This window comes from Buteo buteo, chromosome 10 (genome assembly GCF_964188355.1).
Source record: "Buteo buteo chromosome 10, bButBut1.hap1.1, whole genome shotgun sequence".
Taxonomy (NCBI): Eukaryota; Metazoa; Chordata; class Aves; order Accipitriformes; family Accipitridae; genus Buteo; species Buteo buteo.
In genome coordinates, this window is record NC_134180.1 from 24792465 (window position 1) to 24818624 (window position 26160).

At 38.5% G+C, this 26160-nt stretch overlaps 1 protein-coding gene across 2 annotated transcripts; it reads right to left on the minus strand.

The window, feature by feature from the left end:
- Positions 1 to 314: 314 nt before the first annotated feature.
- Positions 315 to 25462, minus strand: TLCD4 (TLC domain containing 4). Of its 2 annotated transcripts, none has more exons than XM_075038944.1 (7): positions 25343 to 25462; positions 19845 to 20010; positions 15134 to 15223; positions 9684 to 9742; positions 7724 to 7818; positions 5475 to 5548; positions 315 to 2030 (listed from the first exon to the last, which is right to left on the minus strand). In XM_075038944.1, the coding sequence occupies exons 2-7, from the start codon at positions 19997 to 19999 to the stop codon at positions 1715 to 1717; spliced, it is 789 nt and encodes a 262-aa protein (XP_074895045.1). In that variant the 5' UTR covers positions 20000 to 20010; positions 25343 to 25462; the 3' UTR covers positions 315 to 1714. The 2 variants fall into 2 exon arrangements, with proteins under 2 accessions (XP_074895045.1, XP_074895046.1); XM_075038945.1 differs by lacking the exon at positions 25343 to 25462 and adding an exon at positions 24915 to 24992.
- Positions 25463 to 26160: the final 698 nt, after the last annotated feature.

The window sequence follows — 26160 nt, forward strand, 5'->3', positions numbered from 1 at the left end:
GGCACTCACACCTCCGACTACAGAGGGGAGAGTTCATGTCACCCAGCTGTGTTAGATGGAACAGGACAAGAGGAAAACTAATTATCCTACATGGGGTAAGTATTTTATCTTTTTGTTTAAAAATAAATTGCTTAAACAGTCTGCTACAATAATTGGGATGTCCACTAAAGTACTGACTGAAAATGCATACTTTTAGCACACCTTACCAGAAGGTATAACAAATAACATGTCAAAAAAAAAAAAAAAACCCAACCAAAACCAACCAACCCCCCCCCCCCAAAAAAACCCACCCCCCCAAAAAAAACCAACCAACCAACCAACAAAACCCACACCAAGGAAAAAAAACAGAAGTTAATCAGTCCCAATTCAGTATGGTTTAAAGTAAGCAAAACAAAACCAAACTACACACAAATACAGCTCTCAATCATTTAAAAATAAAACAAAAACCAGAATTTCCTCAAATTGTATTATAAATTACATTCTAGGCTATTCCTAGATGGTAAGATTCATCTCTGATGACCTCCAAACCTTTAAGTTTGCAGAAGAAGGAACAGGGTACCTATTGACAAATACATGGTTTAAAAAAAAATAAAATGTTGTGCCTACAGAAGCAAACTGTCATTCTACAGAATTACTGTACAGCTTTACAGAAGTTTGGCACAGTTAATTCAAGAATGTTTTTAGTCAACACCTCAGATTTCTGATGTGATTAACAAGGAAAATGTGACAAAAAACCACTTCATATCAAATGGGTCATTTCTGCGATAAAAGAAAAAAAAGTATTACTGTAAGTTACACAACACATATACAGAAGAATTTTATCTCTTTACAATTAAACTTTGCATCCAAATAGCCAATGGTTAAAAATACTCTGAGGAGAGTTGCAGCACTTCTCAAAGGTAGTAGCAGCAAAGGAAAAAGCACTCCAGTAAGAATTATGCTGTTTCCACACATCATTTACCATACGAGTTTATAAAAAAAATTCCACGGGCAATTTAGAAGATGTACTATTGCATGTAATCTAACACAGCAAAAGTCAATCCTTCCCATTAAAATCAGGGAATTTTAACAATTTTTAAGATATTCTGTAGTCTTATAATACAGCATTTTAGATAAAATTATTTCATAAATTTCCCAAAATGGTTTGCATTCATATAAGGCAGAACAAAAAACAGTAAAAGACTTCACAGAATCAAAGCTAAATTTTTAGCTTTTCTTGCAAAAATTAAAAAGTTGTCAAGAATGAAATCTTGATTGTTATTCCTAGAAGAAAACATAGAAACGTGCCAGGAAAATTGCACCATATCGGGAGTTTGGGGATTTTTTTGTTTTGTTTTCTAAAAAAAGAGAGATGTCAGTATTCGCTGGATTTATAAAACACATTAATCTGAGAAACCTGAGTGAAACACTTCGAACACACTGGTGGACAACAAGCAAGTAACCAGTCTGCTCCATTCTAAATTCAGTAGCTTGTAACTGCTTAGAATAGACACGTGGAACTCATTTGTGTGAGAGTTTGCTTTTATTCCTCACCAGACAGGATCCGAAAAGCGTGGCCCTGGGTGTGCAGGCAGTGTGGCTAGGGAAAGAGTAAGGTCAGTACAGAGGTAATACCTTGTTTCCTTAAGAGGAGCATTCCATGGCAGAAATGTACACTGTTTCAGTGAACCGAAATAATTTTCGTAGCAGAAATTTCATTTTATGTATATGATTTCTAGTCAGATTTTCCATTTCTATGAGTTTTGGCTTCCTCCTGTCCGATAAGACAAATTACTTTGTAGCATCCTTTTGCAATTTTGACCATCCACATCACATTCATAACATCCAAGACAACACTTGAGATCATCCAGGCGCTCTGGGCTGCAAATCCTAATCTCTGGAAAGCCTCTGTTCCAAATGAAGAAATTACATGGCTGTAATATATAGGCATGACGGCAATCCTCACCACGAAGAACACAACTGTCATCAGCACACCATTGATGATGTTGGCCTTTGAAGATTTGGGATATCCCAGTACTTCAAAAAACCACCTGCAAAAGAAGTATTCACAGATACCAGGCAGACTTGAAGGTTTTTATTTCTTTTTTTTTTTTTTTAATTAATCATTTAATTTATTATTTGCTTCTATCCTTATCATTTCTAAATTATTGCAGTGTGTCTTGGCTTAGTTGCAAATTCTTCTGCTTGGCTACATTTTTTTCCCCACTTAAGCAGTGCATGATATCCAGTACATTGCAGAATAGCATGTAGAAAATCCTCATTTGAATTGTAAGCCAGCTGACAACCAGTGTGCATTTCAGTGACTACAGTGTAATACACTATAATTCAAATTCTCTTTTAAAATTATAAATACATATTTATTACTTGTTACTATAGTTTACACCAGTGGGCAACTAAAATTCTATTTCCTTCCCTGAAAGCAGTTCTAGCATTGTATTTGGATATGGTAATCTAGATAGAGCTCTAATTTCCAGTTTCTCAGGTTTGGATTTTTCTGACTGCTTCTGTTCAGCCTGAAACCAGAACTTCAGAACAAGCCACTGTAAATGGCACTGGATCATGTCACAGCCAGGTATGTTATGCAATGAAAAAGACAAATCTAATAACCCCCTCTCCCACTACTACTACTGGGTCGTAAGTGGTCTTGAAAAAAAAATTTTCTTGCATATTAATTCCTTAGTAGACAGGCATAACTTATCTATTGCCTAGCACACAGAACCTGTGAGTTGAATTCCTAGAAAAAGGAACAACAAACTCCTCTAATTCTTTATCATTCACACTTAAGCCAGAATAAACACAAGGAGAAATTGTGCAACAATGGCAGGATAAAGACAGGACCACAGGAAAATTATTTAAATCACTGTATTCGTGATGGGGGTTGGGGAGGGGAAGTGGAATAATCAGTTTATTTCCAAGAATATATAAGGGTAAAACTATTTAACAAAATAACAGTTGTAAAACTGGGTTTTAAATTAATTTTTAATTTAATTACCTACAGATTACAATCTAGGTAATTATAGATATACCAAAAAGATTTGCCAGACATCCAGCTCTAACAGAAATACTGCAGGAATTCATTAAGTGTGCAACTGAGACAATTAAAATCCAGGCCCTTGAGGTGGCAGTCCAGCCTGGAAGCATGATACTTCACCACAGAAACACTTTACTGGGATGATGAAGAGAGAGACCTGATATATTTGGTCAGACTAAGAATCAGAGCCTGTACTTTTGTTGATGTATACAATGCAGATTCCAAAAGTAATATAAGAAAAGGTTTTAAAATAAACTGTGATGTGCCAGTATAGGTAACTGGACATCTGCTTAGCAACCTCCCTCTCCCAGCAAATTCAAATAAATGAAAGTCAGTAAATGACAGTTATGATTACAATTTTACCCACCACAGTTCATAATTAATTACATAAATGCTGATACTAACATTAAAAGATCTAAATGCTTGGCATGGAGACAACTTCCAATTAGATATCCCTAACAACACAGACAGGAAATACACAGACCACTTCTGAGATTAGAATATCTTTTTATATATTAATAATAGCTCTTCTGGTAATACTAAGAATGCAAACAAGAAACATAATGTAAGTAGTTCTCATTATCCACTACTTATTGTTGTAAGGGTCTGGTTCTCTTCAAATTTAATGAAAAAAAACAAAACAAAACAAAACAAAAAAAAAACCCAGCCCACATTCATACACTAATGAGATGTCATCCCTTAGTGCAAGAGACTATCTCCTACAGTGATTTCTGTTTTTCTGAGAAAGCAGTAAATGTCAGTATTCAAAGACATATGATCTCACCATAGGCGTTTTAAAAGTTTAACATATATTACTTTTAATAGCCACATGTATCACGATACTTCCTAACACCACAGTCTGAAAGGTAAGCATCAGTATAGGTATCACTTAAACCCAGGATGAAATCCTATCTTGGTAGAAGTCAGCTGGGAGAACAGCCATTCACTAGGACATGAATTTCAATATAGAAACCTAGAATATAATACCACTTTTTTTTCATTTTCTTACTCTCCTCTTGTATCACTAAAGTAAGTTTAAAGAAGTGTTTATTTACTCCTCAGTTTCTCTGTGCACACGGAGCACAGACTATGTTAGACTATAATCTCCTACTCAACATCAATTGTGCAAATGAAAGCAACCTCTGGAGAGCTTCATTATCACACCCTGCCCTCCTCTAAGTTGAATTTACCAAGCTAATGTTCGAAAGGGATCTCAGCACAATCTTTTTTATTTAGAGATCTGAAGAATGCTACAGTCTCATAAAATATTTCAGATTTTACAATCACAATGCAGTAATGGGTAATACTCAGATACCCTGTTTGCAGGAGGATTACAGTTCCTATTTGCCTTACAAACCTTATCCTTTCTCTACTAGACACCTGGAAAAGAAAACAGATGCCACACATGTAGGATCAGTAAAGTAGAAATACACCCCAAAAAGTATGGGTGAGGAACAGGTATCTGATAAACTGAAAGATCTGATCCTACATTGCAAAAAAATGGAGGAAGAGGAGAGGACTGCAGCACTGCCCTATACCAAAGCCCCTCTCCTGAGGTGAAGTCTTCCTAGGGCAAATCCCTGTCCCCAGCTGGGTCACGGTGGCTACACAGCAAGGAGAAAAGCCACCCTCCCCAGAGCACTGGGAAACTCCATGGACTGCTTTCCCTACCTGTGGTACATGGCATTACCATGCTCCTTTTCTGATACTCACAGCAGCAATTCTAGTAGCAACACTATAACCAGAAGCCGTGGCAGGCTTCAACTCTCACTAAACTCTGCAAAAGAGCCTCTGCCACTTTCTTCTCTGATTACAAGTATGAAGATTAACCATTCCAGACATATTTAGGTGTTTTACTTTTTTTTCTAATTTAGGTGCTCAAAATAATTTCCAGAACTATTTTTGAAAGTAAATAAATATTTGTATTATTCTATGTATTCATATGCATATATTAATATTAATCTGTATATGTGCAGTATTGCAAAAAAAACTTCAAATTATCTAGGGCAATGCAATTCCATTCTAGGATTCTGATGACAATGTTATCTTGCTTCATTACCTGGTCCATGATGCTAAAAAGAAATCCCTATTGAAAATGATGGCTTTAATATAATAATTAAATGAACATACAAAGGCTAATTAACAATATTAAATTTGTGAACTTTTTTGTTCAGCAGTTTCATAAAAATTTGGCATTTCATATGAAGGCTGGTCTACTCAAAAAAGGAACTCAAGGGTGAATACATTAGTTATACTGTTGCAGTTATAGCAGCAAAAAGTTTTCATAGCAAAAAAGGTGTCCACATAGTAATCCTTAGTTCAATATATATAAATTCCCTTTCAGCAGACATTCAACAACAACAACAAAAGCTTCCTCAGTGACAGGAATAATAATACAGATTAAAATTTAAAACAACTATGAAAAAATTCCCTAACCACTTACCGCTGATTGACAAAAGGAGTGGAGAACTCTGCAAGCAGACGGAAGTTTCCAAAATAAGCCAACAGACCTTTGCTCTGGTTAGTAAAACAAAATAGACATACAAAAATCAACAATGTAGATGCGAAATCTGGATTAAAGTCTTCAAGCATACAGAGAATGACACAACATCTCAACTTCTTTATTAAAACTGATAGTAAGCGAGTTTACCAGCTGTGGTCAACTTCCTTACAATTCAAAATCAAGTTTACTACAAAAGCTGCAATTGTCCTTCAGGTATCTCAAATTAGTAGTTTCTTACTTTAAATAAATCTTTTAAAAGACTTACAGTTCAGTGGCCACAGAAAGCTAGCTAGAAAAGACTGGCACAAGTAGTCATAAGTTATAATGCTACCGTTACTGTCTAAGAGAATTATAAATATTTTGGACTTCTCAATGCTTAAACAAGCCCAAACAGAAACACTGTAAGCTAAAGAAAAACGTCCCGGCATTGTTTTAGGAAGATAATTTGCCAAAGTGAAGATGAATTCCCAGCTCTTATTTGGTACATAAAGCCCTTTCTTCTCTCCTCCCCACTGCAGGGGAAGTTTCACCAGCTCTGTGACAGTCCCTGCCTTGCCTTGTGGGTTGGAAGAACAGGACATCTTCTCCGTGCCAGTATCCAGATAACTGCATGGTATATTTCCGCTGATAGACATTGTAACTGAGCTCTTTTCTCCAAGTGACAAAGTACAGCATATTCTCTGCCTTATCGTTTGGTTGTGCTGGAAACAGTATCCCATTACACAATGGCTGGGTAAGCAGCAGTTTGCAGATGTAGAGATAAAAAGATATTTTTTAAAATTTCAGTAGGTCTCCTGGACAACCTATGCAGTGTGTCATGATTCCTCTTTCCCCCACCAAGCATACTAATGCCCACTACTTCAGGCATTTTATGTCAGTTTGCATTACACCAAAGAGGAAAATCGGCATTCTTAATCAAATTCTCTCCTATCTTCCAGAGCAATTTTTGCCATAAGATACTTATGAGTAACTTTCTCTGAAGATAAGAGAATGAGAGTAACACAGAGACATCCAAGGGCAGAGCTATACCCAAATAATAAGAACTGCTTTAAAAGAAATTCACACTAAGACTACACTTTCTATTTACTCAAGAAACAAGTAATGAATTTTCTGCATCAGGGATTAGCCTTGGTAGTGGTATTTTCATTTCTCTAATATTCAGCTCTTACACACTTTCATCCATGATAATATTAGTAGATCTAGTTATCTTCAACCCAAAACAGAGTATTTACTTGTCAGGATACTTCATCCTCTTTAAACCATTACATGGGAAATATGACAGTAATCTGGCATCTTGACATTTTTAGAATTGTAAGCTTGGGATTCACACAGTAGGCAGAGAAAGAAATGTGGTAAATGAAGTAAACTGTATTTTATAAGATTTCTTTATTTACTGAATGAGCTTTTTGGAAGAAATTCAGGAGCGTTATTCTGGAGGTCAATAGGATTTCTACAAAGTCACATAGGCATCTTTGAGAAATCCCAGCAGCAGCAAAGAGTAACTAGGTTAGTCTTTATCCTAGAACAGTATCCTTCTCTTCCCCTTTTCCCTTCAATGTATGTACACCACAGATATTTATAGATATATAGAGTTAATCATCCACTGTTTCCCCACTGAAGTAACCTTAAACAAGAAGTCTCAGAGGATCAGTTTGTGTCATAACAGATTTTAAAAAAATAAATAAAAGTTGAAAAAGAAGAAAAACACACCCCAGAAAAAACACACCCAGCTGATAGTAGTACAGTCACCAGGGTTAGGGATCACTGACCTCATGGCCTTGCAAATACAATCACAAAGCAGAACATAACCACTTGAAAACATTTCCTTTTAATTTTCCAACTAAATATTCAGACTTGTGGTTTTGTTTGAAACCTCTTTCTACAACCATGTGAAAAGCCCCTCTGTCAAAGTCTCCCTACAGCAAAAACTGAGAAGAGTTTTAATTTCAGCAGTTAAAGTTACACATTTTTGTTGAAGGACTGTAACATTGAAAAGGCATGCACTTACCACAAATGACTGATAAAACCATTTAGAAAGTAATGATGATTGAAAATATAAATATGCCTTCCACAAAGCTAATATACCAACCAGTGAAGAATTTTTTTTAAACATTAAGCAAATGAGATCTATAAAAGCATTGTCTTCAATCTCATCTGCTTGTTATGTTACTTGAAAATACAGCACTCACCAGTACAAAATAGTAAGCATACAGAGCTGCCAAGTGATGTATTACAAAAAATTTGTCACCAATTGCCTTCCAGTAGTAAATAATAAGCAACAAATCTACAAGAGAAAAGAAATAATGATAAAGAACAACTTATTATACTACCATTGACCAGAGAATAGTGTTTCTCTAAGTTTTAAAGGTATAAATGCCAACATATGGCATCAGTAGAAACCCTCTGAATTCATTATCCCTGAAGAGATTATCTTTATCCTAAAGACTTTATTTTAGTCAAAGCATATAAGCAACAGTATTCTTCCAACAGTTGCCATAAATTATTACTTTCCACATCAATGGAAGTAGAGGCAATAGCTTTAGCTGAAATATTTTGGAAAGAAAAAGTGGATCCCAAATCTTATAGCAAGACTTCACACTTATGAACCCAAAAATTTGAACAAGTGACAAAAAAAAAGGAGGGAGCAGCTACACGGGACATGGCCACTATACAAATACACGCAATAAATGCAGAGATCTGTTACAGGGAACTTCTGAATCAAAAAGTAGCTATATTAGCAAACAGGGAATCATTTATCAAGAATATTTTGCAAGGGGCACTTGGAATGAGAAACATGTTTGCTTTATTTAATCAGAATTTTCCAGTTACTGCAGAAGCGATACAGTGGACCTGAGTTAGTGTTACAAGGAAAGCTTTGACAGAAAAGTTCTTTCTGCTCCCATGATGGTCTGAGATTCCAGAAGATTTTCTTTTCTGTACTGGAACAAGCAATTTCTGCCCCTACTTTCTCCAAATGAGTACTTTGGACTGGAATATTAGTGACCAAGGTTCCAAATCAAAGACTTTACCCCTGTGCTTCTTGTATCTCCAGTGAGTGCCTTGATCTCTTTTATATTAGCTATCCTCAGGCAGGACTCTGTATCATCTGACATAGCTGTTCCACTTCCTATTAATAATTAAACATTAACTATAGAAGGAAGTGAGAGAGAATGAGTGGCCAGGTTCAGGTCTCTGTTCAAAGGCATTCATTAATTCGTAAAGAAAGACTAATGCACGATTATTCAAAAATAGATACCAATGAATTTAAACATGAGAGCTGAAGTTCTTATGGAAAAAAACAGAGACTTAAACTAACCCACAGTTTAACTGAGTGTGCTGATCACCAGATTATCAGTTCCACTGGGGTAAGAAATGTAGTCTGAGAGAGATGATCAAGTCCACAGCCCCGTTTCTGACCAGAGACTCCAGCCTAACATGAGAAGTTTTCCCTGAAAATAGTCCAAGTCACAACAAGTTTTTGCTTTGACAAGTCAGTATTATCCCCACACCCCATAAAAGAAAGCTCCAAAGCATTTTGTAGCAAAATTCCCATACCAATTTTAGTTGACAGTAAATAATTAAGAACACAAAACATATGTAGGGGTAAATGCCATACCAAGAAAATAATTTAAAATTTCCATGTTTTATACCCGACTAAATTTTGGCTTAAAGTGAGACTAAAAGGTGGGCAGACAAGATCCTATGGCATCACTTGCCTCAGCTTGTATTGAGGGTTACTAAAATTCTTCTGCCAGCATTCTGAGGTCACAGGAAGAAACAAACAATAAAAAAGCTACGAGTTGTAGACACCCTGAAGGGAATGAAGGGCACTGCTTTAACACCTTCTCAATTGGCTGAAGGACAAAACTAAGTTGGAGTTGGTGGTTGTGTATCAAACCATCATAAAGCCACACAGTGGCATTTTCTCAGTGCTTGGGGAGATATCATTCCATCTTTAACATCTGCTGGCAAGATCTTGTGATTTCACCACAACCCACAACTCCATTAGCAATTTTAAAAGCCACAGTGGAAACTGTATTGTATACACATATTACATCTCCAGCATAGTGGCTCAGTATAAATATATAGGCATAGTGACTCAATATAAATATACAGGTTGTGTGTGTTATATACACATTGCATAATTACCAGAAATGAGGTAGCCTGTAGTAATAGCAATATTCAGTTTCACAATTGAAGGGTCACCCCTGTAAACATACCAAAAATACATAGTTATAGCCTTTATAACAAGGTAATTTGCAAAGGACATACACATATCAAACACATAACGTCCATCAGGTCACCTTATTCTTGGCCCATCAGTAAGCTGTTATGAGATTTGGTTAAGAAAGGTCCTAGTCATGAAAATGGATTCCTTCTCCACCCAGATATAAGACATCTACTAACTACCCTAATCAGAATTATCCCCTGCCTTGGGGTAGAGACTGCCCAAAGAGCCTTGCTACAGACTAGAACTGAAACCCAGCAAGTACCCTGAGCTGGCTTCTCTGGAAACAGAGGATAAGAGAGAACAGCCCAGTCAGTGTCTCAGCACTTTAACTGACACTCTGCATCTCCATTTTTGTTCTTCTGCCAGTGTTAAAACTTTGTTAAGGATGACAAAAATATCTTGCTCAGCTGGTGCTTTTCATATTCATAAGAGGATGGATGCTTATAGGGATAAACAGAGTACAAGGAGACAGGAAAGGAATTATTTGCCAGTTCTTTGGAGTGAAGGAACATTTGAGGAGGAATGCTTTTCAGAGTAGTTTCACACCTTCTGTCCCTTCCCTTTTGGTGCCAAACATTCAGCAGGCAAAGCTCTTAATAGCACACACACAATTTCAGTTCGTCTAGGATATTCAACAAACCCAAACTTGTGAATACAGCTCAAGAAAGGGAAGCATCCACATTACAGCAAGTAATATTTGTTCTTTCCTCCACTGTCCTCTGTGCATTCCTATTTTGAGGAGTTTGGTAAGCGTATCTCTTTTCCTTGCCATAAAGGCCATAACTTTCTTTTTCAACTAAGTTGTGCACCTAATCTGGATATGTTTTGTGTAAGTATGAAATGAGCTTCAAGTGACAGGTCTACAGATTTATAGAATGTGGACTATCCAAGACAAGTTGTGAAAGCAATCTTTGTTGTAAACCTTTAGAGAAAAAAAATGAATATAACTATGCTTACAGCCATCTCCAATACAAAGTCTACCTCAGCTAGAAAGCAGTAAAATGCTATTACTTAGCTGTTATTTTTTAATCCTATTGGAATGAAGCAGCGGAAGAGATTTCCTGTATTATTACAATCTGTTCGCTAAATTTTAAAGCTTTCTTAGCATCTAAAACTAACTGCTTCCCTGAACGAGAGGTAGCTTACAGAAAAATAGAAGGACTCACAAAACCAGAATTCTGCCATTAGGTGAGGGAAAACATTTCCAGGAGAGCCTGGAGCTCACTCCATCTTTTAAGATTGGCCATAGAGGCTCTCTTAACTACAAGTGCAGACAGGAACATTTCTCCATGGCTTCAAAACCTGGTTTCATGAGCTACGTAGGTTGTGAGCTGAGTGCTTCTTTAGGTGTAGCTCTTCTGAAAGTCACAGCTAGACACAGAGCACAGACAGATGTGTTCTCACAACTTTAGCAGAAACTCTGTAAATAGTTACAGCCCTCCCATTAGAGCCCCGAGCTGTGGCAGCAGCAACATAATGAAACTTGTAAGTGCTCCCAACACACTTCAGCACATTACCAAGATTTAGCCTGTGCTCAAGAACCTTCATATTCTTCTCCAGAGAAGATGCAAAGGACTGAGTATATGAAATTGGTTCCTTGATATTGGTAAACATGACTTGACTGGATGAGACAGGGAATGATTCATTTCCCTTCATTCTTTCCATGAGAACAGTCACCTTGCAGCAAACCTTCCCTAGACTTTTTAAAGCAACACTTCAACAACATATATGGCTGCACTACCCATCTGTCACGTCCCTTCAAGAAGAGTCCATGTTAGAATCCCAAATTAATCTCAATTAATGGAAAACTTCAAATTTAGTCTAAAATCTTCTGGATTTTCTGATCTATCTCCTTGAATAGGAAATGCAATGGAGCTTATGAGCCCTGATGTTTGCAGCCTAGTTTTGATGCAAGCAAGAGCCAGGAGTGACAAACAGGGAGTGACTTGAATAAGCAAAAGGGAAGAGCTATTTCTTTTGTGATTGGCAAGGAGGTATGTGTGGCAAATGAATTACACATGAACATGGACAGGCAGATATAACAAACAAAAGTCCACATGACTGACTTTCTTCAAACCGTTTTGCAGATACAAAGTCATACAAAATGCTAATCAAATGCCAGACTTCAAAAAGTCTAATGACTGTAAAGTGGACAGTCATATGAAAAAGCCTGCTCTTCTGTGAAGCTAGAATTTAATTCACTTATTTATATCTTCTCCCTCTCCTTATCTGATCCCTACCACCTCCACATTTTCTACTGTGTTATTCTCACCACCTCAAAAACAATTTCTACATAATCTATCTTAGCAAGCCTGTATTACATATCGAAAAAAAGGCAAAGTGTTATGAGAAATCCTAGACCATCAAAAAAGGTATACATACACAAGACTGATGCTTCCCTGTAACTTACTAATGCTCCAGTCTTTATTATCCTTTGTTAGGATCTATCGTATCTAGTTTCAGCCATTACCTGACAGTAATACCACATCCTCTCTCCACTGAACCCAAACCCTTAGTAGCAGGAGTCCTGATCCCTTTCAAGACATATGGGTATCATCACCACCATGCATTTAAGCTTTGCATGAACCCAGTTAAGCTGACACATGTAGAGGCTCAGAACTTGTGATTTTCCATTATAGATATAAATATCTTTAAATCCCACAGAAAAGAACTGATTGGATACTGTCATACAGTCAATGACTACACAAAGATGGTGGCAATAACTAGAGGGAAAGAGTGTCTGTATCGAAACCTTCCCAGTAGTCTAAAATCAGAGCATCTGTGTAATGTTTTCAGGCTACCTGGATTAGAACAGTGCAAGAAAGCTGTGTGAAGGATTCCTGAACATTTACATACAAACTACTGAAACTAGATTCACAAATGTTTCTTGTATTGTTAATAAGAGACTCCTACAGATAGGCTTATGCATCCTTCATATCTGTAAATGATCAAGTCCCACAGCTTATCCCTACATTTCAAAAGGGTATTAGATTTCAAGACTGAGCAGCCTTGCCACAGTCCATCTGGCATGTCCCTTATTTTTTTTTCCCTCTTCAGTCTTATTCAATTAAAAGCAAGACTATGTGGATTCAGCTATGAATCAACTTAAAAATGATCAGCAACTTAAGACTTAACATACAGCTAAGCCATAAAACAGACTGGAAAAAGAAAATGGTTAAAGCTCTGCATGTTCAACTAAGGCTTTAATTATTGTGTACTGGGAACCAATATGACATATGGGGAATGCATAGACTAATGCCAGCCATCTCATTTTTTAAGAGTATTGTAAAAGTCAGCCTTAGAAGAAAAAGTATATCTGCAAATTCTGAGGAAACCACGCTATGATTCTGGCTTCGCTGGCAGAAGAAAGCCTAACACAAAGTTGTATTTTACTTACAGAATGCCTACAACTACTTGTAAAGCCATGAGCAATATTATGTTTGGTCTTCCTTTGCACTTAATCATTTGCATGAACTTGAATTCAAATCATTGCATCTGTCTTAAATACACTAAGTGATACTTCACACATTTTAAAATTATTAGTTCAATAACTAAAAATACTGATTTCCACATCTCGCATGTGTTCTGTGCACTTTTAACTAACAAATTCCTGAAACCACTAAGGTAATTTTGACTGAAAAACAATTTACAGAAATACTGCCATGAAATTAATCTGAAGCTTTGATTTACTTACATTTACTTACAAGATTAGATATACTTACACTAGATTTTTAAATATATATATAAAGCCTTCCAAATGTAAATAAAACCACTGATAGCAATCATTGTAAACATACCCAAACAGAAGAAATTAATTAAAAGCAACAGTAGAAATACAGAAAAAAATTCCCCCAAAGGAAGAAGGATTTTATCTTTTAAGATTTAATGTTTTTACATAATCTAGGATGCTAAGGCTCCATAAGCAAGATTAAGTTTTCAATGCAGTACACAAAAATATCTAACATAACTTTTCTGAAATTTGCTAAGAACAAAAAGTGGTTTGATTTCTGCTTAATTTGAATTTTTCCTGGAATTATACCAGGAAAATTTAGTAAATGTGAAGACTCAGTTTATTTATCATCACCAAGAGACTTTTATTTCTGCCATTCATGACTTCTTTTGTACTGTTTAGAACAAGGTCTACTCAAACAAACCAGGATAAAAGCTTCTATCTGATAAAGCTTACCACAACACACACTGAGAGAGTTATAATAACATGCTGCTTTTCAACATGGTTAACAGTATCATAAGATATTCAGACTGTATTTGGTCTCTCTAAAGATATCAGAATGCAATGAAAAAAAATCCAACAATTTAATCATGTATCACTACATACAGAAGAGGCCAATGTTGCCTAAATTTGTGTCATGGATTAGTGTTACATTTATTAAAGCCACATAAGTCAGTGGCTGCGCTTCAAGTACCCAATCCTGTCTAGTCCACACTGCATTGTCATTAATTTACAATATCAAAAGAGCAGAAGAAGCATCGGATGTTAAATTTATGTAAGTTTAAACTGACTCACAGTGTGGTCTTTTGACAAGTTTAAAAACAACAGGCTATGACAGAAATATGAAATTAAACTTAAAGTAGTTAGTTAGTCTTCAGGAAAAATATGGGCTCTTCCTTCTATAGGGAAAGAATTACAGAGGGTGAGTGAAATGTCAAAACAACAATAGCAATCTATAATTGACTTGACTAAAATGAAGCCATCGTGTTCCTCCTCCCTCAAAAAAAGTGTGAAACAAAACAATATAACTAGAAATCAAGAAAAGATAAGCTTAATATAGAATATTTTAACTAGAAAAAATATTAGAAGTCCACTTGTTAAATCTTCCTATTGCTTGTTAAGACAGCACTTGAAACTTTCATACTTTTTTAAAAACAAAGATTGATAGAAGCTTTATGGGAGGCAAAAATATAAATATCTTAATTTATCAATTTAGACATACACATTTTATACATTTAATAGGCCCCTCCAGGTTTTTGCCACACACACACTGTGGACCTGCAACAGCATTTCAATTTCACTTTAAAATTATTACAGTAAATAGCATAGTTTCAGTCATGCCAACTTACAGTTACAGTCTTGGTTCTATACTTTAGTAATTTAATATGCTATCTCAAATCAATTGCTTGTATTTTATCTATTCCACTTCAGAGACACAATGCACTAAGACATTAATACTGACAAAATAATTTGGAATTATAAAATGGTACAGATATAAAAATGGACACATCACAACTGCATATTTTAATAGGAAATGAAACAATTATTTCAGTAATTAATACACTGCAGGATTTTTTTTTTCCTTCTCAATTATGTTATTTTATTGTGTAAGAAAAACATACATGTAAAATGCCTTACCAGAGATGGTCAGCATTAACAGCGTCATCATACAACAAAATATATAGGCAAAACCCACCAACCACCAAGGCATGGAATGTGGACACTGTCCTGAAAAAGAGATCACAGTCACAAGGAGGTACTGCCATTCATAATTTTCTATACTGTGCTTAAGCTAGGATGTTTCCAAAGACATTCTCAACTGCATTGATACCTCTGTGGAAGCAATCATCTCTTCTTTACACTATATCCAACCACCTACACAATGACAGGTGAGAAAAACAGTCAAAAAGAAGGAATATACTAGACTGAAACGGGGCAGGGGCACGCACAGTTAAATAGAAAGTAGGGTCTTAAAGTAACTGAGATCTACGTTTTCCTCCGATTATCCCATATATTAATGAATCCTTAAAGACAATATGACATCCAGTTCTTTAACAAATACTTACTGTATTGTCCCATTTGCTGGAAAATCTTGAATATGAAGATTTCTTATTCAGATTGGGCCATGAGTCCTGCAGCAGCAGGCTTCTCCTTTCAGGCACCAAATTAACAGATAACCCATAATAAATCTGCCAAGTTCAGGTTTTGGAAACGGGCATTAAATAAAAAATCCCATCAAGGGAAGTTTCAGAAACAATTTCTAGTGCATTTGAAGTAGATTCTGGTTTTCAAAAAGAAAACTTGTATAACAAAAGGTTGTAGCTGAATATCTGAGGTATAACAGCTACAGGTTCATATGAACTAGCAGCTTGCAGCTTTATTTTATACTCCTTTTGTCCTATATAAAGTCACAGTAATCAGAGTTGCCTTGTCCACACTTGGGTACTACACACTTTTTTTCCCCAAAGACATCAGCCTCAAGTGTACAGGCTGCATGCACACTGTAGATAAACTCTGAATGTTAACAAGCACTTAAAGAGAATTACCTATTTACAGAGACCCCGGCAGGGTTTCTGCCAGCACGCAGGCCAAGGCCATTCCTGCTCTTTTGAGTCCACATGTATTCTTGGAAGGTAGAACAATGCAATGGGCATGGGTCCAAAATGTGTAACCTTGTTCCTCTAGCCATGGATTTAACACTACTATAAACTGCACCTAATACTGTGTAGCTAGTGTCTGCTTTCCTACTTTTGAAGTGTGGCTAGGAAGAAAAAAAAGTTATGCTCCAAAATAGCTCTACTAAATCATGGATACTATTTGAAAGAGGAGAACTTGTAAGTTCAACACTGTGTGATCAGAAACACCTCTGCAGCATATTCACAGCATTAACAATATGCACACAAATGTATAGATGCTGTTAGTTATTAGTCTTGTCTTTGTACATATTGAATACATGCATTTGGAAGTTATTAATATTTTAAGTGTGCATAAGTCACTCTCAGGACTCTAAACTCTACCATGTAAGAGTTGAAGAAAACATCTTACTTCCTGTGGAAGACTTTGCAAAGAAAGTGCAGGTTATAATCCCTAGTCTGTTCCCAGAAGTTATATTATCATCTATTGGCATTAGAAGAGTCTGTAACTTTTCATAAAATAAGTCTATATTTACGATTTGTTTAAAGAGTATCATCATGCTATTTTCAGCAGCTTTTTCAACAGCATTCCAAAAAATGAATGGAGGTTAATATAATATGAATAGTCAAATGTCACAAGCTGGATGACAACATTTACTAACCATTATAGCACAGGCTGCTTTTTTTTTTTTGCCCTTTTTTTAACAAAAAAAAGAAAATTTAGTTATCAGAATGTTAATGATAATTAATAGTTTAATTAAGATGTCTACTCTTGCAACACAAAATTAACAGAGAGCTAGGAACTTTGCTTCCTTTTTAAAACAAAGGATGGCATATAATATTAGTGTTTGAGAAATACCTGGAATTTTTGAACTTTAGGAGAAGATAATGCTGAAAGAAGTAAAATTTGTCCTAGAATATAGCTCATTAGTTTACAGTTGCAGTTTGTCTCAGGAGTGGCTGTTTATCCAAACCTTAATGTTTAGAATACAAGCTATGCACAAGCACAGCACTTGAAGGGGGAGGGAAAAAAAAAAGAAAAAAAAAAAAAAGAAAAAAAGCAGATTTTCTCCTTGACTCTGGACTTTGAAGTTTCTCCATAGAAGAGGGGACAGAAGAAGGGAAATAGTGCAACGCTCCATTTTAATATGGAATCTAGGTCAAGCTGTCAAGCTCCGTACATTTGCTTGAAATTACTGTCAAAGCTTGCATCCTTTAACTCCTCATTAAACTGCAAAGAAAAAAGTTGCACTGATAAGTTGCATACTAGTTCCTTTATTATTGAAAATATATATATATATTTTTGCAACTGCTTAATAGCAGTACAAACGTATTATAGAAGAGATGACAAGAATTTATGCGCAACTAATTAAAGAGTTATGCTACCTCTGTGTCAAAGTATATTTTTCAACTCAGTTTGGGAGTCTGCATACTTAAGATTCCAGAAGCAATTAGTTTTTTGGTTCTTACTTCTTGGAAGGTCAGCATGAACAAATTGACAGTATGGAAAACACAGTCCAGAGTTGCAGCAAAAATGCTTGATTACAAAACCCTCCGAACTGTAACAATGTATTTTCAATGCTACAGCTCATTTCAGGCAGATGCCCTCTTCCAAACCCAGCTGAGCTGATAAAAATGCACAACCATCCTCTGTGCCAGTTTCCTTCAGGACTGCCAACAGAACCGTTTGTGTGAGCACTGCCTACACCAGTTCAATACAGGACAAAATAACAACCATCTACTTTTAAATCATTTAAGTCAACCCAACTCATTTTACTGGGAGACAGTAACCTTCTCCACCTGCACAGCTGTCTGCAGAGTACATGTAGGTCCATCTACATTCTCTGAACATATAAGATACTCCTTGGTGTGTCTCTTCATTTTGGTGAAACACCAGAGTGATGAGGCGGCTTGACAAAACATTGTATTTGATCAGCAGTGTTAACAGTCAACCTTTTGTAGAAACGCAAGCACAGTTAGACTTGCTTTCACTTCATGCCCTGTGTTTCATGCCTTCTAACTCTAGAACTGGATCTAGCACTGGACCACAACTCATCTGTGTGCTAACATCTACATCCTGCTAATAACCCCAAGGAAAAATGTAGAAAGAAGTAAAAAAGGACACAGCCTGGGGTGCTGTATCAACTTGAGTAGTTAAACACCTTAGTACAAAGTAGCCCAGAGATTACAGAGTAGCTTATTTCCAGGACACTTGTGATGTGTGAAACAATTCATAAATTGTTATGCAAAGCACTACAATTTAGCATAGTGCTACCAGGCATGGCCTAAGTTCTCAGAAAGCCTATTATGCAGTTCAAGGGTCACTTGACATGGCTTAGAGACAAAAGTTTAGCTCCAGCATAATAACAGTTTAGTTTAGTTTCCCTGTCTGCCTCTATTGTCAACTGTAACATAGAGATAAACCTAAGGTGCACTGATATCATGAACTGGCAGCCTACAAAGTTGTTCTGGCAGATAGGTAATTATTCAAAGATCAAACAGAAATTAAGATGGTGCCTTTAAGATCACTGCAGGTGAACATTTGCTAAATGGAAGGGCAAGACTATTTGAGTCGCTAATGCTGCCTAGAACAATGGAAACAACTTTAAAAGTATCCACCTGATTTTTTATATTGCCTTTAAAGAGCACTGAGGAGGAACAGTGATACCACTAATACATTTTGAGTGCAGTGGCAGCCATACAGTACACATTTTTGAGCTTCAAATTTGAGAAACACCTGAAAAATATTTTGAAGTTGTAATAGCCTACTAAAGCATAAAGTTATACTGTATCAATTCACTTCAACTGGAGAAGCTTGTGTACTGTATATACCCTTTCAGAGTAGTACATTTCAAATAAAACATCAGTGATAATCCCATTTACAATTACTACCCTGTACTTTCTTTATGGCTTAAAAGAGAGGAAAGTACCCAGGAAAGATTCACAGGGTTGAACAAGTTTCCAATAGCGCTCTGTCTGAGAAGACAAGTGTAATGCAGGTGGATCCATTCCCAGTGACAGTACTCCAGAAACACAAATGGAGTGAGGAAGGTTTTTAGATTGAGTTTCCACAACTATTTCCTGAGTGTGTACCCTGTGTCTGTCAGGACTTCCCCCTCTTCTTCTTGCAGTCTCTTTCCCCACCAACACACAGATGTATCTGTCTAACCCCGCCTTACTCCAATACTACACCAAAGATTTGCCTAATTTCTTGGAAAACCATGACTTACATAAAACAGGTTGCAGTGTAGTTGCACCAGGAGAACAGAGAACAATTTGCTTTGCACCCAAAAGCATAACCATACACTAGCATTTAGATCATGGAATAAATTGCAATAGTTTCAATTTTCATGTATGTTTGCAGGAAGGTAATTTTGTACCTCTTCTCTTTACTAGAAGTGTCACAGAGAAGCCATTTAAAACTAATCCACTCAGCTTATTACCTCTCACCAGTCACTGTGTTTTTACTGACTTTCACTTGGTCATGACTGTCTAACAAAGCATTTAATATACAAGTGTTTGTAACGATGTGTGTTCAAGAAGGGGCTTCAGCATTTTACATTCAGAATTTGTCAAGTGCCTAGAGCCGTCCCTCTAATCTTTACAGATGTTTAACAAATAATATTTTCTGCAGTTTTATATATACATACACAGGTGGCTCAGATGTTGACAATTTCAGGTAGGTCATGAGCTGTAGTTTGTTTTGAACACTCTACCTTGAATTCCATTCGATCTTCCTTTTTTGGCTGAGATTGTTAAAACCAGGTGTTATTCGTGTTGACACCCAAGAACTTAAAACATGGAACAGCAGCTGAAATACAGTAAAACTGGCAAGAGCAATGCCAATAGTCAGGTTGCTGAAGGAAGCCATTGTTCTTCAGCCTGTGAAGAGAAGCAGAAGGTAATTTCAGTCTATTCTCCATTTAACTATTTTAAGCAGCCACAGAAAGTGTTTTTTGACAGCTAACTTAACAACAGAAATATTATTCACTAAAAGTTTCACCCTGTTCAACATTTCTACTTAAGCCTTAATAGTATAAAAGTATCCTCAAACTTTTATATGTAAAAGTTGCATTTTGGTTTGGGGGTGGGTTTTTTTTTTAAACATTTGCATACTATACATTCTCGTTGCCAAAAGTCGCATGTATTTTATCTACACAGAAAGGGCAGGGAAGACCACTGACCAGGGCAATCGCCTGCTCAGAAGCCTCTACTCCTGTCCCAAGAAGCTCCAAAGTTAAAACTCATCTCATTCTTACCAGATTGACTGCTGCCAACGGGATTTGAAAAAGCAACAATGAAATCAGATAAACACAGTAGAGAGATTTTCAGGTCAGACTCAGGAAGTAATAGCCTCAACACAGCTTCATGTTTGGATACTTTACAGAGACAGCAGTTCTCAATTTGCACTTTATTCACAGTTGAGGGCTTCTCTGTGATAGCGCGTAGGCTATTCTATTTGAGCTTTTCCTTCTTCATGTGAAAGTCTAAACTTTGCACAATTTCAGAGCACACTGAAAAGCTTCCTATCATCAGAGCTAATGCACTTTTCAGATGTTAGCTATTTCATGAGGTCTAAATAAATAGCTAAACAATTCCAGACATAAATGTCAGTCTCTAAATGCTTCGGTCATTTCTCCTGAGTCGCCAGTATTTTACAAGACAGAATGATATTTTCCCAGAAGCCACAAACTTCTGACATACATCTCTGGTTTGATGGCGTCATGAAGTGTTTTATATTCCAAGACAGGCAAAGGTTACAAACTCATAAAAAGTCAATTTGTATTAAGTTGAACAGAAAAAGGAAAAAAAGCCAAATAGCTTCATTTAAAATATTTAAATAATTATTTTAATAGCCATTTAAATAACTGCTGTCACTTATTTTAGTTTTACTGAAGAAATTATATAAAAAATAAAATGAAGACTTAGAGGCTAGCATAATTTGATGTTACTGCACCAACGTAATGGTCAGCAAAAACTGATACAATTATACAACATACTTTTGTCCACCTTCAGTTCACATGCAGTATAGAATGAGGGAACATGCCTTAGATTTTTGAAATTGTATCTGCATTGCAGATGGAAAGAAACTTGAACTTCAGGGGAAAAAAAAAAAAAAAAAAAAAGGAAGAGTCCACCAGTTAAAATAATAACATTTTAAAAAACTAGGTACAATATTCTCACTTGGTGGTGTAAACGGTGAGTATATTGAAACACAGTTTGCATTTAAACTTAGAACTTTAACAAAAGGTGTATTACAGATCAGGAAAAAAACCAACAACTTCTGTCTTCAAAGATTTCAAAGCAGAAGGTTCAATGATCTCAAACTTTTTTCCCTCCTCCTCTTTCTTTTCCTTTTTTCTTGCCCAGAATTGAAGAGTAAAAAAAGAAAGTGAATTATCTGAAAACTTCCTCCGACTAGTACCCACAGGAAAAGCTACAGCTATAGAAGCAGAATGCAGGACAAGTAACAGCAGATTTGCTGAGTGAAATCGGCATCCATTTCATATGGATTTCAAGTGTTTTCTTCAGACCAGCTTTAATCCCGTCCTAGGGACTCCGCAGCTGTTAGATCATATTTGATGTGCTCTTTGGGCCTATTTTCCTGCTCAGTTTAACCCAAAAGGAAACCAGCTGCCTGTTCTGGGACAGCTATGCAACGCAAACCAAAGCGGAGTAAGTGGGGGTGATCAGAAGATTCAGTTCCTAAGGGTGTTTTTAATCCAAACTAAAATTTTAATGTACACATGCTACAGTGCATTGCAACAAACTCTGGTTCGTTCCAGTTGTTTATCTGATGACCTGTTCTAGTTCAGCAGCATACTAGTCTTGCATACTTTTTAACGTTAGTCTATTAAAACTTCCAATTCCAAATAGTATCCTGAATATTCAGTGTTCTCAAGTACTTTTTACACTGTTCTCCACATACTTCTCCATTTGCCTCCACTGACCAAGAAGATACAAAATACAAATCAAATTTTATGCACTTTTTAGACAGTTTAAAGTACTAGAGACAATGGGCATTAAGCTTGATTTTCTAAAACTTTTCCATTTGAAGGAATAAAACAATCAACTCAATTTTATATCTTCCAGTTTAAACTCGCTGATAAGCACTGTACAGTGTCCATTCCAGATTCTGCTCCTGGGGCCAAAACCTTGTTATTACATCATCTCATTTGCAGTAAGCAAGTCCTCTCTTGGACCACGTAAGGAAAAAAAAATTGGTTGGTTTAATTCCTAAAGTGAAGGAAGCCAAAATGCATGTTGAAGACAATTCTCTTCAGAAAAATAGCAAAACCATTGAACATCAGTCACACCTACTTCATTCTTTTGAGTAAAATATAGCAAGTCTTATGACACTACCAACTTTATCCATCTGCAATGACTATACTAGTACCTCTGACTGTCAAAGACACCGACATAACCTCCTGGACAAAAGAAAGCCATGTTTTGTTTTGTTTCCTTAGTACCAAAAGATTTTATAAGTGACATTTCAGTGTGTGACAGGTGTTCATTTTAGTACAGGAGATTATGGAATTAAACAAAAAAACTCCCAACCATCCCTTGCAAGAAATGCATTAGAAGAGCTAATCCTTCTTCTAAGAAGCCTGTACAGGGAATTCGTTTTAAGAAAAAGTACTTGTGTGGAAAGTGCATGATCTGACCTTCAGAAGTATTATGTACCTGTATCTCTCAGAAGTTTTAGCAGCAAGTAGAGAACCATGATGCCCACAAAGGAGAAAGGTATGATGGTAGCAGAGAAAAAACTAGTCACCCAGCCTCTGTGTTTGGTCTCACGGATACTTGTAAGAGTTTTGCAAGATTGATTTCAGAAGGTGATTTCATATATGCTTATCAAGATGCTGTTTAAGTACATTAAGTACCAAGTCCAGGAATAATTTCATGTTTTACTTAGGCAAATTAAAAAAGTGCTGTATTTTAATTCAATTCAAGGACCAGGTGTAAACACAGTGTTTCATGTGAGATGGAAGAATAGTTCAGCTATAAACATTTCCTCATATCTCTAAGTTGTTTTCAACTATATCCTGTTTAACATGAAAATTAACTGTTGTTTACCAGATTTTCTTTTTATTTAAAAGAAAATTTATTCATGTTGTTGAACCAAAGCTTATCACTTAAAAGAAACATAGTAAGCTTCCAATTATATACAATTTCTTTGCCCTGAGGACAACGGCCAAAACCAAAGGTGGCTTCAACTATACTGTGTTTTTCTGCCCCAGTATCTTTTTATAGCTGTCCAGCAAAGTCTGATCAAGATACAGAACTTCATGGATTATATATGAGCAGACACTTTATCGCCCAAACTGCATAGTCATTGATTACCATTCAGTCAGCTGATACAGTTTTTGAGCTAGTAGAAGAGCTGGGTGGGGAGGGAGGTTTAGTGTAACTACTTTGTAATCCAGGAAAAAAAGTACTATATCCAGGTAGGGTTTTCACCATTAGTTTTTTTAGCAGTGGTCTTTTCCTGGCTTACCCAAAATTACTGTCTTAACCATTCAGTTTGACAGTAATTACAAGTGATCAGAACTTGACTCTTGCAGCTTTTCAGTGTAGTCTTTAAGTAAACAAATATCAGCAAGCACTTGAAACTAACAATTTTCAGCAAGCTATTACTTACACATGTCTAGCGCAGTATCAAATTGCTCTATTGACCCCAGCAATTTTGAAAAAGCTAATAACACATCTTTTCAATCATACTCAGTAAGAGCTGAAAATAAGCTCTTTTTATCTGCCATTAACATGCTGTGGTTTTCCTGCAATTCTGTTTCTGCTTGAAATATAGAAGAAAAAAACCCCAACAATATTAAGACTCAACATTCATTCACCCCAATATGAAACCATTATGAACTTTTAAGAGAAACAAGTCAGTACCTAACTGAAGGAAGATAAAGGAACAGAAGAGTTACCAAGCATTGTACCATCAATGGCATTTAGCATCTATGTTCTCCTCATTTCACTGTTTCTACTTCAATTTTTCACACCATAAAGTAAGAAATGCAACCGTATAGCCACAAGACATAAGAAGGAAGTGCAGAGGAAGGTGTAAGGCCCGCAGCCCTTACTTTCTTCAAGGATGAGTTGGATCAATTTGCAAACAAGATTACACCCTAAAGCTGCTAGTGATACCAGGACATCCCATTCAGCCCTATCATCTCATCTGTTTAAAACTGAAAGCCAAATCCAATCGTTGTAAAACTTGCCACGCTAATTTGCAGAGAGCAACGTGGGACTACTGACTGTTTGCATGTTTTATAATAAGCCTAGTAATAAAACATCTGCAGCGCTTGAGTTTTGCTGTGCTGCTGGTTCTGAACGGTAGTTTCTATTGCTCCAATTAGATTAGACGTACTGCGTTTGGTATCTTACCTAGCTCAGTAAGCAGCATGAAGGAGAAACGCAACAAAATTCAAGCTACTCGCATCATAAGCCATTCCCTTTTCTACGCACGGCTGTTCACAGCCCAAACTCCACTTCGCTTTCTGCTTTTAAAACACCAAAGCAACTAGCAGATCAGGCACCCTTTTTATAAGGGCAGGCTAAACAGGGTGAGCTGTGCGCTGCGGTATCATTTACCTACATCAATTTCCTCAAACCCTGCAAGAAGTTTGCAGTCGCAAAGCAACAAGGAGGTGAACCCCCCCCCACCAAACTCGGAGGAGGTACCGAGCTGCAGGGGCGCGGAGGGACCCTAACAGGCAGACTCCCGCGCAGCGCAGCGCTAACCAGAAGCCGCCGGGCGCTCCCCCCGAACCGGGCATTACCTAGCCTTCCCCGTCAGCCGAGGCGCCCGCCCTTCACACCGTGCCCGCCCGCGGCGGTAGCCCCGGCCGGCCGGCAGGCAGACAGGCAGGCAGGCAGCCGCCGCACACACCCGCCGCGCTGGCTCCGGCCGCGGCCACCAGCTACCGCTGTCGGGGCGGCGGGAGGACGGGGGCAGCCGCTGCACTTTGCGCTGTCAGAGCGGCCAGCGCCGCCGGCTGCGGCCCGCGGCCCCCGGGGGCGGCGCCGCGCCGGGGGGGGGCGCGGCCCGTCGCGGACGGAGGGAGGGACGGAGGGAGGGGGCCGCTCCGCGCAGCCCCGCGGGGGCAGGGGGAAGGGGCTGCACCGCCCCCGCCCCGCCAGCCCCGGCCCCTCAGCGCCCCGCCGGACCCGCGGCCCCCCTTCCTCCCCCCCCCCGCGCCCGCCGCACCTGGGAGCGGGGCTACCGGGGCCGCGCCGCCGCCTCCGCCATGCCTCCCCGCGGCGGCGGGGACGGGACAGCCCTTCCCAGGCGCAGGATGCTCCGCCGGTGGCGGCGGGGGCTCCGGCTGCGGCGGCGACGATCGGGTTACGGCAGGCGTAGCCTTAAAGGGGCCGAGCCGCGGCCGCCACCTGCCGCCGGGCTCCGCTCGCCGCCTCTGAGGGGAAGGCGGCTTCCCCCGGCCCCTCCCTCCCGCCCCGCGCTGGCGGCCGCCGCCCCCCTCTCCACCGCAGCTCCCCCTGCCCCTCACCCCCGCGGGCCTCGGCGGCTGGGCGGGGGGCGCGCCCCCCCGTCCCGTCCCGTCCCGCGCCGCGCCGCCCGGCGCCGCAGGCACGGGGCTCCGAAGCGGCGGGCCGGCAGCCGCAGCCGGGGCAAACGTGGCGTTCACGAAACTAAATCAATCCCCCGGGACCGTCCTTCAAGCCGCCGTAACGGCGCGCAGGGGCGAGCGCCCGTGCGGGCAGGGCGGCACGGCGGGGAGGGAGTCCGCGGCCGGGCGGCGTCCCGCCGGCCACCCCGGTGCCGCAGCTGCCATGGCGAGCCTGGGAGCCTGCCCGCCGCCTCTGCTCGCTGCCAGAGCCGGCGCCCGTACGCCGCGATGGACGCACAGGTCCCCGGACGCCGCTAAATGCACATGGCTGAGGAGGGCTTACGTGTTGGGGGAGGAAAAATTCCTGTTAGGCAGAGCATCTCACCTTCCAACGACATTTCAGCCACTGCGCCCTTCATTTATAGAGCCCCATTGTCTAAAACACATCACGGGAAAA